The 19,274-nt window shown below is 37.0% G+C and overlaps 1 protein-coding gene across 1 annotated transcript in view; it reads left to right on the forward strand.

The window, feature by feature from the left end:
• Window positions 1-19,274, forward strand: part of MALRD1 (MAM and LDL receptor class A domain containing 1) — a 559,293-nt gene that overhangs the window by 104,471 nt on the left and 435,548 nt on the right. Inside the window, exons 15-17 of the mRNA XM_010859895.1 lie at window positions 12,738-12,890; window positions 14,332-14,437; window positions 14,892-15,259. Coding sequence (XP_010858197.1) covers window positions 12,738-12,890; window positions 14,332-14,437; window positions 14,892-15,259 — 627 coding nt within the window. The remainder of the gene's footprint in view (window positions 1-12,737; window positions 12,891-14,331; window positions 14,438-14,891; window positions 15,260-19,274) is intronic.

The following is a 19,274-nucleotide window of genomic DNA, read 5'->3' on the forward strand; positions in this document are numbered from 1 at the left end:
AACATCACTCATTATCAGAGAAATGCAAATCAAAACCACTATGAGGTACCATTTCATGCCAGTCAGAATGGCTGCGATCCAAAAGTCTACAAGCAATAAATGCTGGAGAGGGTGTGGAGAAAAGGGAACCCTCTTACACTGTTGGTGGGAATCCAAACTAGTACAGCCTCTATGGAGAACAGTGTGGAGATTCCTTAAAAAACTGGTAATAGAACTGCCTTATGACCCAGCAATCCCACTGCTGGGCATACACACTGAGGAAACCAGAATTGAAAGAGACACGTGTACCCCAATGTTCATCGCAGCACTGTTTATAATAGCCAGGACATGGAAGCAACCTAGATGTCCATCAGCAAATGAATGGATAAGAAAGCTGTGGTACATATACACAATGGAGTATTACTCAACCATTAAAAAGAATACATTTGAATCAGTTCTAATGAGGTGGATGAAAGTGGAGCCTATTATACAGAGTGAGGTAAGCCAGAAAGAAAAGCACCAATACAGTATACTAATGCATATATATGGAATTTAGAAAGATGGTAACAATAAACCCTGTATACGAGACAGCAAAAGAGACACTGATGTATAGAATAGTCTTGTGGACTCTGTGGGAGAGGGAGAGGATGGGATGATTTGGGAGAATGGCATTGAAACATGTATAATATCATATATGAAACAAGTCACCAGTCCAGGTTTGATGCACAATACTGGATGCTTGGGGTTGGTGCACTGGGGTGACCCAGAGGGATGGTACGGGGAGGGAGGAGGGTTCAGGATGGGGAACCCGTGTATACCTGTGGTGGATTCATGTTGATATATGGCAAAACCAATACAATATTGTAAAGTTAAAAAATAAAATATAATAAAAAAATTTTTTTAAGCAATTTTAAGTTCACAGCACAACTGAGAAGGTAGGGAGCCTCTGTAGAACCCCTACTCCCAATACATGCATAACCCCTACCATTATCAGCATCACCCACCAGGATGGGGTGTTTCTTAGAGTTGATGAACATACACTGACACATCATGATCATTCGAAGTCCACAATATACCTCATGGTTCACTCTTGGTGTTGTGCATTCTATGGGTTTGGACAAATATATAAATACATACATCCATCATTACAGTATCATGCAAAATATTTCCATTGCCCTAGAAAATCCTCTGTGCTCTGCTGCTCCATCCCTCACCTGCTCCCAACTATGGGCAAACACTGATCCGTTCATTGTTTCCATAGTGTTTATTGCCTTTGCTGTAAGGTCAGGTAGTTGGGATCATATGCTTTATAGCCATTTCAGATTGGCTTATTTTATTTAGTAATATGCATTTAAGGTTTTTTCGTGGCTTTCAAGTGCATTACTTTTTTGTGCTGATTAATATTCCATTGTTCAATATTTCATATGAAGAAAGCAGCTATAAACATCTATGTGCAGGATTTTGTGTGGACATACATTTTTGGTTCCTTTTTGGGTAAATACCAAGGAACATGATTGCTGGATTATATGTAAGATTGTGTTTAATTTTCTAAGAAACTGACAAGCTGTCTTCCAAAGTGGCTGTACCATTTCACATAATCACCAGCAATGAATGTGAGTTCCTGTTGCTCCACAGTCTCACCAGCATTTATTGTCATCAGTGTTCCAGATTTTGACCATTTTAATAGGTGGGTGGTGGTATCTCAGTGTTGTTTTAATTTGCATTTCCTTGATGATGTACAAACATGGAGCATCTTTTCATATGCTTATTTGCCAGCTGTGTATCTTCTTTGGTGGGGTGTCTTCAAGTCTTTGGATTATTTTTTAATCAGGTAGTTTATTTTCTTATTGTTGAGTGCTAAGATTTTTAAAATTTTGGACGAGAGTCCTTTATCAGCTGTGTCTTTCATAAGTATTTTCTCCCAGTCTGTGGGTTGTCTTGTCACTCTTTTCATGACATTGTCTTTTTAAATTTTAATTGAAGTATAGTTGACTTAACGGTATTATATTAGTTTCAGGTATACAACATATAATTCTATATTTTATAGATTATGCACCATACAAAGTTATAATATTACTGACTTTATATTCCCTGTGCTATATATTACCTACCTGTGACTTATAAGTCAAACACAGAAAGAGAAATACTGTATGTTGACATTGTCCTTTGCAGAGCAGAAAATTTTAATTTTAATGAAGTCTAGCTTATTAATTATTTCTTTCGTAGCTTATGGTTTGGTGTTGTACCTAAAAAGTCTTTGCCATACCCAAGGTCATCTAAATTTTCTTCTAAGTTATCTTCTAGGATTTTTATAGTTTTACATTTTGCGTTTAGGATTGTGATCCATTTGAAGTTAATTTTTGTGAAGGGTATAAGGTCTGTGTCTAGTCTTCCCTGCATTGGAAGGTGAAGTCTTAAACCACTGGACGCCAGGGGCATCCGTGAATTTTGGTAGAATGGAAAATGGGTGTCTTATGTAGTACTTATCAGTATTTCTATCTGGAATCACAGGATATAGAGTGAGTAAGACGGAGAAGTAAGATTGAAGGAGGAGATCATTATTGTCTGTAGTTTGGATAGTTCTGGCATTAACAAGAGGACAGTGAGTTGAAGAAATAATTATTGAATAATTTTATTGACATAATAAAGTAATTGAAACTTTGATATTGGATGGAATATACTGGGGAGAGAGTATAGGCTAAGAGCCAGTGTTTTTAACTGAAAATCTGACGTGGTGACACCACTTGAGGTTTTCCATTCCAGATGAAATATGATATTTAATTACATCTCCTTTGAGAGGCAATTAAATATAATTATAAGTAAGATGAAAAAAAAAGGGTCAAATAGAACCTAAAGAGAGACACACAATTAGGGAACTCTGGCAAAGGAGAAACCTAGTTAAAAAAAAAATAGGAGTGAATTTTTAGGAGTGGATGGACTGATAAGTGGGCTTGTATTAGGGAGTCCCAACTAAGTATGTCTAACTCAGTAATAGAATCAAGAATATGGGGGAAAATAAGAAATGAGAAAAAAATTATTTCTGAAAAAAGGAAGGTCATCACTGATGCTTTAACAAGTGCGTTTTGAGTGCCTGGTCTATGCCAAGCATATAGATCCCACAATAAGTAAAACAGACAGATATCCCTCTCTTCTTGGAACTTGTTCCAAGTAGGGGAGAGACTGAAACTATGATAAATGAGCAGAGTGCATACTATTTTAGAAGGGGTATATGTTATAATAAATAGAGTGGTGTAAAGGCAATCAGGTAATGATGGAGGGGATGACTTTGCAATTTTAAATAGGATTGTCATAGTAGCTCTCAAGGACAAGGTGGTTTAATGCAGACTGAAGAAGGGAAGGGAAATAAACTGAGAATATCTCAGAGAAAAGATTTTCAGGCAGAAAGCAAAAACAAAGGGATTGAAACAGGAGGCTATCTGGTGAGTTTGATCAATAGCAAATGATTTGTTTGGCTGGAAGAGAGTGATTATAAGAAAAAAAGTAAGGGCTTCCCTGGGGGCTCAGGTAAAGAATCTGCCTGCCAATGCAGGAGACACAAGTTCCATCCCTGATCAGGAAAGATCCCACATTCCTTGAAGCAACTAAGGCTGTGCTCCAAAACTATTGAACTTGTGCTCTAGAGCCTGGGAGCTGCAACTGCTGAACCCATGGGCCCCGACTACAGAAGCCTGGGCGCCCTTGAGCCCATTCTCTGCAACAAGAGAAACCACCTCAATGAGAAGCCCTTGTGCCACAACTAGAGAGCAGAGTCCACGTGGCACAGCTAGAGAAAAGCCCACACAGAAATGGACACCCATCACAGCCAAAAATACATAAATAAAAACAATTCCCAAAAAAAAGAGAGAAAATAAAGGATTTCTTTAACAAAAGATAAAAATAAAAATAATAGGAAATGAGGCCAGAATAATAAACAAATGATCTAAAGCTGTGCTTCTCAACCTTGACTGCATTTGAGAAGTATTGAAAGTCACTCAGTCGTCCAACTCTGTGACCCTATGGACTGTAGCCCACCAGGCTCCTCTGTCCATAGGATTCTCTAAGCAAGAATATTAGAGCGACTTGCCATTTCCTCCTCCAGGGGATCTTCCCTGCCCAGGGAATGGTCTCACCAGTATTGTAAGCAGTTTCTTTACCATCTGGGCCACCAAGGAAGGCCCTGTGAAGTATTGGGTTGGCCAAAAGTTCCTTGTAGTTTTTCCATGACATCTCATGGAAAAACCTGAATGAACTTTTTGACCATTCCAATATCTAGAGAGCTTCTAAAGCTCTAGCTGTCATGGCCAATTAACATTGCAGTCACTTGGAGGTGCAACCCAGGCTTAGCAATTTTAAAGCTCCCTATGTGATTTTTAATATGCAACCAAGTTTGAATGCCATTCAGTTAAGACCTTACAGCGTCATTGTAAGGTCACTGGCTTTAAATGAGTGAGATGGGGAACCATTGTGGCACTTAGCAGAGAGGCCTTCCAGGAACTGACTCAATAGAATCACTATGCGTACTATTTTGAGAACAGACAGGAGGGTACTAATGCCCATCCATCGGAGAAGACCAGTTCAGTTCAGTTTAGTCGCTCAGTCGTTTCCGATTCTTGGCGACCTCATGGACTGCAGCATGCCAGGCTTCCCTGTCCATCACCAACTCCCTGAGTTTACTCAAGCTCATGTCCATTGAGTCGGTGATGCCATCCAACCATCTCATCCTCTGTCATCCCCTTCTCCTCCCACCTTCAATCTTTCCCAGCATCAGGGTCTTTTCCAATGAGTCAGTTTTTTGTATCAGGTGGCCAAAATATTGGAGTTCCAGCTTCAGCAGCAGTCCTTCCGATGAATATTCAGGACTGATTTCCTTTAGGATAGATTGGTTCGATCTTCTTGCAGTCCAAAGGACTCTTATGAGTCTCCTCCAACACCACAGTTAAGAAGCATCAATTCTTTGGTGCTCAGCTTTCTTTATAGTCCAACTCTCATATTCATACATGACTAGAGGAAAAACCATCAGAGAATACCATACAATCCCTGTAACAAAACTGTGTTGATTGATACTTGCAGAACAAGGAAAATGGTTTACCGTGGGGACCTGTGGGGCATTTTAGCAGGAGTGTTAGGAGGAACTTGTTAATGGATTTAGACTTGTGCTGTATAATTTGTGGGAGGGTTCAAGGAAGTAGGAATTCCCTCTGGAGAGATCAACAACCAAAAGTACAAATCTAGTAAAAGGCAAGGGTAAAATTCCACCCTGGCTTATCTTATAAAGCTTGTACTGTATCTGTGGCAGAACATGTATAGAGCAGATTTCTGAAACACCATTTTGGAAATCAAAACTGAACATTTTTGCTCAAAAGATAATGAGTTCCATTTTAAAGAAAATATTCTGTGTTTAGTTTTCAGTTTAAAAGGAAAAGCACAGTTCAACTTTTCTCATCTTGTTTCTTCAGTTAATCATATACATACATGTAGTAAGATTCTATCCATAATTCTGTTTTCAGAACCATTGATATTCTTTAAGAAAACCATTTTAGTAAGAGAATAAAGCTTTGAGATGACACTTTTAAACAATTTAATTTTATTACCATCTTTAGACTGTTGTGTCTATGGGTGTTTTTAATGAATATGTTTCCTTTTTCATTTTAGTTTACTACTGAAATTTTTAGTCATTTGTGAATAACATTCTTATTCTTAACACTCTTTAAAACTTGAATAAGGTTAGCTGAATCTTAGGCTAACCATGTCTTAGACTAGCTCCATCTTAAGTAATAATTCAAGATCACAAGGCCTTACCAGATATATAAACAAAGAGAACTCCCTACCTTTTGTTGACTAAGAGCAAAGATTCTGCTTCATCACATTTCCATGGAAAAATGTCTAATAACCTCTCGTTTTGTGCTGCTTCCATAGAGCAAGAATAAGCCATGCACAGACATGTAATAAACTCATTATGTTCATCTCCCTAACCTGAACTTAAGAGGAACAATTTTTGAGATGATAATCACATTAAATGAATACTCTAGTGATATAAAGACAGAAAATATGATTTGTAAAAAGGCTTACTATTTTTTACCCCAAGAGTAGGCAGAAACGAATGATGACTTTTTTTAAAAAGGGTTATCAGATGACACCACCCTTATGGCAGAAAATGAAGAGGAACTAAAAAGCCTCTTGATGAAAGTGGAGAGTGAAAAAGTTGGCTTAAAGCTCAACATTCAGAAAACGAAGATCATGGCATCCGGTCCCACCACTTCATGGGAAATAGATGGGGAAACAGTGGAAACAGTGTCAGACTTTATTTTTCTGGGCTCCAAAATCACTGCATGGTGACTGCGGCCATGAAATTAAAAGATGCTTACTCCTTGGAAGGAAAGTTATGACCAACCTAGATAGCATATTCAAAAGCAGAGACATTACTTTGCCAACAAAGGTTCATCTAGCCAAGGCTATGGTTTTTCCAGTAGTCATGTATAGATGTGAGAGTTGGACTGTGAAGAAGGCTGAGCGCCGAAGAATTGAAGCTTTTGAACTGTGGTGTTGGAGAAGACTCTTGAGAGTCCCTTGCACTGCAAGGAGATCGAACCAGTCCATTCTGAAGGAGATCAGCCCTGGGATTTCTTGGGAAGGATGGATGCTAAAGCTGAAACTCCAGTACTTTGGCCACCTCATGCAAAGAGTTGACTCACTGGAAAAGACTCTGATGCTGGGAGGGATTGGGGGCAGGAGGAGAAGGGGACGACAGAGGATGAGATGGCTGGATGGCATCACTGACTCGATGGACATGGGTCTCAGTGAACTCCGGGAGTTGGTGATGGACAGGGAGGCCTGGTGTGCTGCGATTCATGGGGTTGCAAAGAGTCGGACATGACTGAGCATCTCATCTGATCTGAACTCTTTTTTTTCTATCCTGTTAGATTTTTATGTGTATCTTCTTTGTATAGGTATTGTATTTCTTTCCTCAGACTAACCTAATGATTTCAGATATTTTGTATTTCTTGCTGCTGCTGCTGCTAAGTCGCTTCAGTCGTGTCCGACTCTGTGCGACCCCATGGACTGGAGCCTACCAGGCTTCTCCGTCCCTGGGATTCTCCAGGCAAGAACACTGGATTGGGTTGCCATTTCCTTCTGCAATGCATGAAAGTGAAAAGTGAAAGTGAAGTTGCTCAGTCGCGTTGGACTCTTAGTGACGTCATGGACTGCAACCTACCAGGCTCCTACGTCCATGGGATTTTCCAGGCAAGAGTACTGGAGTAGAGCCCAATTATCTGTGGAGCTAATAAGCTCAGGTTATTTCGTTAACATTTATAGGGTTTTTTCATTTACCCAAGGTATCCTGTTCCTCTGTCACTTCTGAGTCACTTATATTATTATCTCATCCATTTTAAGATGCAAGGCACGTCCAGTTTTATTAATAGTCTCCTATCAGTATCACATCTTAATGATGTCTTTTTATTACATGATTTTCTAGGCTTACCTTGCAAGTTATTTTATTCCTACATTCTATTTCCTTGTTAAAATTATATTTTTGATTATTTGGTGGAATAGTCTTGACCTTTCAGAATTCCCTGTGGGACTTACAGAATTTCTAAGGATTTCTCATCCTTATGGATAAATGAATTAGTAACTCCAGAAGCTCAAGCTTTAGGACAAACCTCAAATCAAAAAATATATTAACAATAATTTATTGATTTTAAAAGAATACCAAAGGTTCAAATTTAGCATTTTCTGGTATTTCCATATTTCCTCATTCTTTTCCTTTCCCAAACAAAAATGAAAGACTATTTATAACTAAGTTTGACCATATTTCCATTTCTGACTTGGTATCCTATGAATGTATTTAATAGTAGTTCCTGTTTTAGATATATAGACGCCATTGCAACACCTGTTAATAAAATATTTTAGAAGCTATATAGATACAAAAATTTATTAAGTTTAAATATTGACATAAGATACACAAAGTAGACTGGAAAGTTTTTAAATGAATATTTTATGTTATTTATCACATCAATTTGTACCTTATATATACATCTAAGTATACACATAAATTTTCTTTGTTTTTTTCAAAAACAATTTGACATTAGGAAAAATAACTTTTCCCCATTCCATAAATAAAATTCTACTAGAGCATTATGTGCCCATAATTACTGTATAAATATTTTAATACAGTTGTCTCCCTTCATCAGTGGTTTTCCTTTCTGTGGTTTCAGTTACTTATGGTCAGCTATGATTTGCAGGTATTAAATGGATAATTCTAGAAATAAACAATTCGTAGTTTTTGAATTGCATGCTGTTCTGAGCAGCATGATGAAATCTCCCACCATCTTGCTCTGTCCTGCCTTGGACGTGAACCATCCCTTTGTTCTCTGTATCCTGCCCTTAGTATCGTCTTGGTTATCAAGTTGAGGATCATGGTATTACAGTGCTTTTGTTCAACTAACTCTTAATTTCACTTAATAATGGCCCCAAAACACAAGAGTAGTAATTCTGTTCATTTGGATTATGCTGAATGGGAGCTGTAGAGTGTTTCCTTTAAGTGAAAAGTTGAAAATTCTTGACTTAATAAAGAAAAACACATGAATATTGACATTGCTAAGAAGGAAATACATGAAATTGTGAAGTAGAAAAAAAGCTAGTTCAGTTTACTGTTGCATCTCAGACTACAAAAGTTAATAGCCACAGTGCATGATAAATATGGCAAAGGAATTAAATTTGTACAGTAAGATATTTTGAGACAGAGGCCATATTCACATATTTTTATTACAGTATATTATTGTAATTTTTCTATATAGTTATTGCTCTTGCTATGCCTAATTGATAAATTAAACTTTATCATCAGTATGTGCAGGAAGAAAGCATACAATATATAGAGTTCAGTACTATCTTTCAGTTTCAGGTATGCTCCAAGGGTCTTGGAACATATCCCGCATGGCTAAGGGGGGACTACTGTATGTGCTATTATTACATACAATTTGTTCTAAAGTAGTGTTTTAAAAAGTGGAAATAAAAAATTCTAGAACTTCGATTTCTAGTTATGGTAGATTAATTTGGGACACCCTCTGAGAACAACTAGAAATCTAATCAAAAAGATGTTGATAAACCTACTCGAATGCATTGAAGATGTAAAAAGGAAGGGACAAATTAAGTGACCAGTGAGAAGAAAGACCTTGGTAACTGAATCTGGTGTTTAGTACCACTTCATATGCCAACATGGAACCGGTAGTTGAAAATTAGAGTATAGAACTTTGGAAGTCTTGTTAGGCAAGGGAACAAGTTGGAGTCCAGGCTTAGTATACTAAATATGGGTCGGTAAACTGCAGTTTTGTTTGCAGTGCCTAAAATCTGTATCTGAGAGATCTGCGTGAACTGCAAGGTATGGTTCCTCAGAGCCTCAAACCCCGTTCCAAATACCCTCAATCTCTGAAGTTAGTTTTGTGTAATCCTCAAATATTATTTACTCTTCATGCCCACAGAAACAAACATAAATCTCACTGAAGAAAGGTAATATCTTAGGTCCCAAATTATTTTACCTTTTATTATATACAGTGACAAGCACTTAGACTCCAATGAGATGAGGCCACAGGAAAGAAAAAGCTCAATTAAAACTGAAACCAAACAAAAATCCCTCCAGATAAAGCAGTTATCAGACACTGAATTGAAAAGACTTATCTTTTATATGCTCAAAGTTTAAAAAAATAAAACAAGCTGAGAATTTGAGCAGATAATTAGAAGATATAAAAAAGAACTAAATGGAATTTCTAAATTACAATAGAATAATCAAAATTCACAACTCATCAATGGTTTATCAGCATACTATACACAGCTAATGAGATAAGGGAATTAGACTTTAGATCAAGAGAAAAGTGAAGTAAAGTATAATAAAATGATTGAAACTACAGAAAAAGAAAAAAAAAAGAATAAGCATGGGAGAGCAGTGAGAATTTCTAGTGCTATATATTTGGAGTCCCAGAAAAAGAAAAAAAACAAGACTGACAATGTTTATAAAGAGTTTAGCTAAGAGCTTTCAAGTTGAAAAGGATACAAAATCATATTTCAGGAAGCCCCGTGGGCGTGAAAACAACAAAAATGAAAACCCTGTGGGGACATCATAGTGAAACTGCTAAAAATCTATAACAAAGTGAAACATTTTTAAAACAGCTAGAAAAAGGTATAAATCACTGTCAAAGACTGACTATGAGACTTTTGTAATGGAAACAGTGGAAAGCAGAAGAAAATGGAAAGTTATCTCCAGAGTGTTGGGAGAAATCAGCCGTCAGTCTCTACTCAGTACATGAGTTTTCTATTGTTAGATAACTAACTACTGCAAACTTAGTTTCTTAAGGCAACTTTTATTTATTATCTCTTAGTTCTGTAGGTTGGAAGTCCATATCCATTGCCTCCCCCATTATCCACACCCCCCCTCCAGACTAGGACATTTGTTTACTATTGACAAGGTGTATATTTAGTTTGAGAAGGTTTCATCTGATTATTACGTCTCTGATCAGTCAAATTGAGTTTTTAAATGTGTGTAGAAATCTAAATATATAGAAACAAAGTATACTAACAAGGCATATTTGAATTTTAACAGCAAAATTGTCTCCTAAGGCTCTTCAAAGATAGTTATTCGAGAACTATAGAATTGCTGCAGTAGTTTCTTAAATTTTACTACTGTTTGAATATTCATTTATTTCCATGGCAATATATCCCATGATAGTAGATGACAAAGTTCCATTTTCAGGGATCTATGTGGAATAGATATTATACAGTAGCAACAACTTATTTTCTTTCTATATGTGCATAACAAAACTCTTGGATCCTATTTTTGGGATTGTCTGAACTAGGAATCAAAAGTATTTACTTTCTTTGGGATTGGAATACCATCTACATACTGGAATCTATGCATATTTATGGGCTATTTGTATTGGTAGAGATGGCTTTTGAAAATACAAAGAGTTAAATATTCTTAGCATTTGTACCTAGTTTGTCATATTTATCACTATTGTTTGTCACTTTTGAATAGCACTTAATTTTGCTTTCTAAATTTATTTGAAAATCTTTATTCTAAGTGTAGCAATTGTGTCTCCATTTGGATGATTTCTATTTGTCTCTATTGAAATATAATTATTGCTTGTTTATTAAAGTTGATGCAACATTTTCAAAATATTTATTTTGAAATGTATTCATACCTTCTCATTGACTTTTGATAACATTTGAAAGTATTCTATTGGCCGTATTTTGGGCCAGAAGACCTGATAGAAAGCATATTTTTTGAAATATAGAATCTTAAAAAAATAAAAAATGTTTATTATGTTACTAGTCATCTAACATCCCTTCCCATGTGGAAGGAGCATTTTCAAAATTAAACATAACTTATCATTAGATATAATTGCCTTTACCATGTAAAATTTTATAATTTCATTGAGTGATTTACTTTATACTTTTATCTCTTAAATATACTGCTTACTTTCTAAATTGTTTTTTTAAAGGAATATCTGTGCAGTTTATTACTGTGTCCTTGGATAAAAATATCCAGCGGCCAAGGATCCCAGTGTAATAATCATCAATGGGGCAAACCTTATTTTTCACTGGAGTCTGTAATAACACCTAAATATCCTCACTAAGAAAATTCAGATCGTGCCTTTTTGGTTTATCCCTTTTCCAATCTAATGACAATTAAAAGTTACTGTCAGCAGTTGCAAAAATAGTATTAGAGTAGAAGCCAGAATATTTGATTTCAATCAGTCTCTATGACTTTCTATCTATGTGACCTTGGTTAAGTTAAAAGCTGTCCTAAACCTTCCTTTCTTCCTCTGTAAAACAACAATAATAATACCTTCTCCACATAGCTATTGTGAAAGTTAGATTTATATAAAGCCTACTGTATAGGGTCTGTTCCACTACGTATTACTTTTAATTCCACAATACTATTATTAAAACTTCCCCTTCTTTCCCTTTTACTTTTTTCTTCTCTTCCTCCTCCAGAATGCCTTTATGGAAGTTAACTGTTTCTCTTCCTCTTTACTTGAAAAGTAGGTCATATTATTTTGCCTTGTGCCTATTAGGTGATACATTTGATGCTTTGGGAAATAGTAACTCTACAAATATCAGAAGTGAACATTAATGTTAAAAATCATGGATTTTTCAAATATTAAATTTTTTAGAAGTAGCTTTTCATGATTTAGTTTAAAATAGTCTGTAGGAACAATGAAACCTTCCAGATAATGTAATAGCAGAGAAACTAACGTAAGTATCAGAATAAATTAGACCTCTGCAATTCTATAAGCAATGTGTTTCTTTCTTTTTTTTTTAAGGTTTCTTTCTTCTTTTTTTTTTTTTTCTGAGGATAGTTTTTTAAAGTCTTTATTGAATTTGTTACAATATTTCTTCTATTTTATGTTTTGGTTTTTTTCACTGCGAGGCATGTGGAATCTTAACTCCCTGACCAGGGATCGAACCTGCACCCCCCTGCATTGTAAGGTGACATCTTAACCAGTGGACTGCTAGGGAAGTCCCAATGCTGTTTCTTAGAAAAATATTTGGAAAATATTCTTAAATTGTTGATTCTACCTATCAATTTTCAGGTTTTTTGGAGGGGATTTTTTTTTTTGAGGGGATCAGATATCATCCTTTTCTTCCTCAAATAAAACTTTACTTAGGCAAATGTGGCAAGGTGATTCCCATTGAGCTCTGTCTACCCTTTTAAACATGTGATCACCTTCAAGAGTCTACCGAAAAGCTGCATTTTTCTTTTTCAGTTACCGAATGTGACTTTGAAACAGATAGCTGTGGTTGGTTTGAAGCAGCCCGTGGTGATGATTTTGAGTGGACCTGGAGCTCTAGAAGTAACCTCTCTGCTGAATTTGAGGATCAGGCTCCACCTTGGGATCACACTCACAACACATCTCAAGGTAAGACGCCTGTAGAGGTTCTTCGAACCTACCCACTTTCCCCAGCTAACAATGGTTTGACCTAATGATTCGTCAGTTTAATGATGGTGTGAAAGAGATCACATTCAATAGAAACTATACATCACATTTAGAATTTTGACCATTTCTGGGATAATGATACACCTGTGATGCTCTCTTCTGATGCTGGGAAGAGGCAGAGATGCGGCTCCCAGGCAGCCACATGATCACCATGATGCACAATCGATATAGTTACAGCTGTTCTGTTTTTTACTTCCAGTAGAGCATTCAATAAATTACATGAAATATTCAACACTGTAGTATGAAATAGGCTTTGTGTTAGATGATTTTGTGTAACTGTGGGCTAATGTAAGTGGTCTAAGCATGGTTAAGGGAGGCAAGGCCAACTGTGATGTTCAGTAGGTCAAATGCCTTTTGAACTTCAATATTTTCTTTTTTTAGAAAAACTTTTTATTTACATAGGGTTGATTTACAATGTTGTGTTAGTTACAGGTGTACAGCAAAATGAATCAGTTATACATATATCTGATGTATGTATTTTAAAATACACATATTAAAAAAAAACTTCATTTTACATTGGAGTATGGCCAATTAATATTGCTGCGATAGTTTCAGGTGGACAGCAAAAGGACTCAGCCATGCATCTACATGTATCCATTCTTCCCCCAAACACCCCTCCCATCCAGGCTGCCACGTGACACTGAGCAGAGTTCCCTGTGCTGTATACAGTAGGTCCCTGTTGGTTATCCACTTTAAACATAGCAGAGTGGATATGTCTATATCCACTCTTTTTTAGTTTCTTTCCCCATATAGGCCATTACAGAGTATTGAGTAGAGTTCCCTGTGCTATGACTTTGATATTTTTAACTTATGATGGGCTTATGAGACATAACTTCATCTTAAGTCAAGGGAGATCTGTACTTCAGTTTACCTTTGCTCAAGTCTGAGAAGAAAAAGAGAAGCAGTAAAATTCTATGATACTACATCATAGGACAATGTGGAGTAGGAAATGGCAACCCACTCCCATAGTCTTGTCTGGGAAATCCCATGGACAGAGGAGCCTGGTGGGCTACGGTCCAGGGGGTCACCAAAGAGTTGGACACAACCAAGCAACTAAACAATAATAGAACAGTTGAATATTATCTATTGTACTTACGTTGTCAAAAAAGAAATGCTCCTTTACAGGTTTTGGGGATGGAGTATAGATATATTTTTGGCTGAATTAATGGAAACTTCCAGTTGTTTTTGGCATCATTTTGGCCCAGCTCTAGATAATAGTTGAGTGCTCATAAAAGAAAATTTGCTAACAATCACTTTTATTGCTTTTTAATTGTTGTATTGTCTTCAGTGTAAGGGTTACAGAAAGATGTCTCATTTTAGAATTTAGCAGGTTAAGTTATGATTTCTTCTTATTTTCCAATAGGGCACTTTATGTTCATTCTGAAGAAAAGCAACAGCTTATCACAAATTGCTAGACTCCAGAGCCCAACTTTCAGCCAGACAGGACCTGGATGCACTCTTTCCTTCTGGTAAATATTGAAAACAATGGTCAATTACTCTAGCAGCTTGGCAGCTGCAAGGATAGCCCTGCATGTACTCGATATTGTAATTTTTCCTATAATTTGGCTTTATTTTAAAAATAGCTATTGCATCAGATCCATACATTTAGCATTTTACTTAGGAGCACATTATCAGTATTTATAATGTTCTTTCTTAAAATAAAAAGGACTCTTCCTCCAACAGTGAATTATAATTAACACTGCTTCCTGAGTTCTGGAGTGAACTCCTTGAGAAAGGGTCCCAGGGTCCTGAGAGTCAGAGTATGCACCTAAGCAGATAAGCTCTTTCATATGGGTGGCCACAATATTAAATAAAGGCATCTATTGTGATAACTCATTTTTGATTGACTGTTGACTGAGTAAAAGTCACACAATTAGTCTTTTCCAGAAATCATTTCCATTTCTTGTGTTTGTTCTCTTTCAGGTTTTATAACTATGGCCTATCAGTGGGGGCAGCTGAGTTACAGCTACACATGGGAAATTCCAGCGAGTCCACGGTACTCTGGAGAGTATTGTATAACCAGGGTGACCAGTGGTCACGGGCAGTTGTTCAGCTTGGACGTCTTACTCAGCCTTTCCATTTGTTGCTACATAAAGTCAGTCTTGGCATTTATGTTGGTGTCTCAGCTATTGATGATATCAGATTTGAAAATTGTCTTCTTCCACCTCCCTCAAAGAGCTGCAAAGAGCCAGATCATTTCTGGTGTCTGCACACTAGGATTTGTGTAAAAAAACTTCAGTTATGCGATCTGGTGGATGATTGTGGTGATTATACTGATGAGGTCAATTGTGGTAAGTATCTTTCTTTCTGGTCCCTCTTACTAATTTTTAAAATATTCATTTACTTTATTGCTTTACAATATTGTGCTGCTGGTGGTGGTTTATTTGCTAAGTCTTGTCTGATTGTTTGTGGGCCCGTGGGTTGTAGCCAGCCAAGTTCCTCTGTCCATGGGATTTCCCAGGCAAGAATACTGGAGTGGGTTGCCATTTCCTTCTCCAGGGGATCCTCCCAACCCAGGGATCGAACCTGTGTATCCTTCATTTCAAGCAGATTATTTACGGACTGAGCCACCAGGGGGGAAGCCCCATGATGTTGTGTTGGTTTCTGCCATACATTGACATGAATCAGCCACGGGTATACATTTTGATGGTATACATTGTTTTCCTAGTCCATCAAAACAAAGGCCCTAAGCATTGTTCCAAAGTTGAATGAATGTTTTGTATGATTAGTCAGCCATCAGTATTTATTATGTAGATTTATGAACTACATACTAGAGATACAGTGATGAGCACAATTATACAGAGTCGCTGACCCCATGGGGCTTACAGTCTCATTGAGGAGATAGATATTATTCACACATTTAAAAAATAAATGCAAAATGACAGGAGCTTAGACAGGACTTCACAAATGCTGTGGCTTTATATAATTATGGGTTTGGACTTTCTAGAGATGGTGACTTAACTGAGATCTGAAAAATAGTAAGTAAATGAAGATGTGCAAAACCCTGAGGCGTGACCGCACAGCAGCTGCAAGATACCCAGTATGGCTGGAGCAAGGCATTGAGGGAGAACTAGGATGCAACATAAAGATGGAGATGAAGGGGGAGGCCAGATTATCAGATCTTTGTAGACCATTTTAAGGAAGTTTTTCCCCATTTGAAGGTTTTTAAGAAGGAAGGTAATATAATACAATTGATTTAAAAATTTAAGATTTAAAAATGTCATTGTGGATACAGTGTAATGAGTGGATTAGAGGAAACTGGATCATATTTATTAGGAGCCTGTAGCAGGAGTTCCCAGGAGAGGGGTTGGCAGCCTCTCTTCAGTGTCAGCGGTGGAGATGCAGGGACTAAAGTTTGGGGGAGGGACGTTAGATGATGTCTTAGATATAGGGAGCAGAGAGTGAGATGTTAAAGTCCCGAATTTCTGATTTAAATTACCAAAAAGTTGATGGTATCTGATGATTGTGTACCTCTTGCAGTTTAATTAATAAACCTGGTTCCTGGTAGTGCTGGGTGCATTTGTTTCTGAAAATGAATCACAAGCTAAGAGAGGTTTTTCTTTTTTAATTACCAAAATCTATCAAGGAAAGTTTGCATTTTTCTTTGTCCAGAAATAGCAATGATCCTTAAAATTCAATCTGTGTGCCTATTAAATTGGAAGTCTTATCATAAACCAAAGGAAAGCCATCAAATACTTGGAACATCATAGGAAACATTACATTGAGAAATTTCCATATAAATATTGTGAAGAATTTTGCACATATGTGGTGTTTAATACAGTCAGGCACATTAAAGTCAGAATTGCCATGCAGCTTGTTTACAACTAATAACTTTAGTGCATATAAATGAAATTGATGGTTTTGACCAATGGCTGTTACAAGAAGCATTGCTTGTCCTAAAAGTAATTTATTTTTTGCAAATTTCGAAAGCCCTTTCATCTTTTTCACTCACTTCAAACCCCACTCCTTGAAAGATGTTGATCTATTACTAAAGATAAGCAAATTATCCTTCAGACTTCACAGTATTAACTGATTAGAATAAAATTTTGGAAGTATGGCTATAATATCAAAATATTTCTTCTGACTAAATATTAATGAGAGGAAACCATAGTGACTGTCACTTTCTCTTTCTCTCATAGCCTTCCATTTAGACGTAGTAATTTTTAAAAATATTTTTAATTGGATGATAATTTCTTTACAATGTTGTGCTGGTTTCTGCTGTACAATACTGTGAATCAGCCATAAGAATATAAATAAACATAGTAACTTTTTTACATGGAGACTTTATTTTTATTTGTTTATTATTTAGCTTTTTTATTTTTTGGCTGTGCGATGTGGCATGCAGGATCTTAGTTCCCTGATCAGGGATCAAACCTGTGCCCCCTACAGTGGAAGTGTGGAGTTTTAATCACTGGATCACTAGGGAAGTCCCTAGATTTAGTACTTTATTAACATAGAATGCCTTAGTCATCCAGAAATCAATGCTATATTTCCTGAAGTATGCGTAGAACGTGGTCTTTCATTGAAGGGTGGGGCTATATGTCTTCCTTTTTGAAATAAAGATTGAGCATGCAGTCAATCTGAAGACAGGCAATGTGAAAAAATCTGTTGGCTTTAGTGCCAGTTTTATGTCAAAAACACAGTTGCTTGACATCCCCCTTCTGCTGCACAGCCCCAAACTGACACTTGCAGGGGACCTGCGGGCCCAGTTCACGTCACAGCTGCGCTTGATTAGTCACCAGTGAGGAAATATCAAAGGAAAGCTCATCTCCCATTTGACATTTACTCTCTTGGTTCCCTTCATTAGGTCTAAGCTCCTGTTCTCTGGGTTTCGAGACAGATGATTTGTTTTTGCCTGGCTGCGTTTACTCACATATGCTTTTATTTATTGTTTCCGAATATTTGTTCACCTTTGGCTCCAAGTGCCGTTAGTAAGATGAATAGAGGACAGCTGACATTTGTCTTTCAAAAACATTAACTTATGTAAATGAAGTTAAAGTGTGGAATCTTCATTGATTCTAAATCCTGTCCCTTCTACCCAAATAATGTTAAACGTATAGTCTATCCCATTTATTCTAAAAAAGTACTTGATGTCAACAGAATTGTCACATCTTGAAAAATGAATACATTCCAATGTTATCCTACAAATGTAGGTAGAGTGTTGAGTGGATAAGAGACTGACCAATTCTTTAAAAGTGCTTGGAGTTCTTCTACTGACTGAAGGGAGTTAAAAGTTTAAAAGCACCAGGGATTTCCCTGGTGGTCCCGTGGCTAAGACTCCATGCTCCCAGTGCGGGGGGCTCAGGTTCAATCCCAGGAACTAGGTCTTGCATGCTGCAGCTAAGCATTTGCATGCCACAACTAAGACCTGGTGAAGCCAAACAAATAGAGAAAGAAAACATGTTAAAACATCAGCTCAAAGGAGCTACAACCCAGTGAGTAGAAAAGATTACCACTGAGGAGACAGAGCTAAGAACTGATGGGGCACACCACATAAGAGGCATCGAGAGAGGGAGGGGGAGAGGTGAGATGTTTAGGGCGTGCTGACAAATTAGTGCATGCCAAGGGGAAAGACAGTTGTGGATGAACAGGAAGTTATTTTAATTTGGGAATGGTAAAACTTGAAAGATAGAGTTTAGATTTAAGTTGAGATTAAATAAGTAAATATGAAAGGATTTTGAATAGAGAAGAAAAATGATAAGCTACCATTGAAATACAGTCATTGTGGTACAAAGGAGGGATATTTGGTACAAAGGAGGGGTGGCATGGATCCAGAGAGAAGAATTTGATTTCAGAGTGAAGTCTGGAAAACACCTGCCTCGGAATCATCTTGGGTGCTTATTAAAAATTGGGCTTCCTTCCATACCTTACATAGTGTTTGTACAGGACTTTACCAAGGAGTAAACAACTTTACCATTCACCCCAGGGCATTCCAAAAGATTGAGAACTAGTATGATTCTTGTCAGCAGTGAGTGTTAGAACCACCAAGGGAGCTAGTAAAATATCCTCTCAGTTGATGGGTACACAATTTGGACCAATTAAATCAACATATCTGGAGCTGAACTTGAACTTTAATTTTTCTAATGTTCACTGGTGATTGGAACATTCAGCTGAAGTTGAAATCCGTGGAGACAGAAGTTTGTTGTGGTGAGCCAGCTGTGGGGTAGTGATCATTTCCCTAAGGTTGGGATGGTGCTACGGGGCAGGGGATGGGTATAAAAGGCATTTGGAAAATAATGGCCAAAGTGATTCCACCTCCATCTATAAAATATTATTGCTTGATGTATTAGCTAAGATTTACTTTTC

The sequence above is a fragment of the Bison bison genome, unplaced genomic scaffold, assembly GCF_000754665.1.
Source record: "Bison bison bison isolate TAMUID 2011002044 unplaced genomic scaffold, Bison_UMD1.0 scf7180017864461, whole genome shotgun sequence".
In the NCBI taxonomy this organism is placed as follows: domain Eukaryota; kingdom Metazoa; phylum Chordata; class Mammalia; order Artiodactyla; family Bovidae; genus Bison; species Bison bison.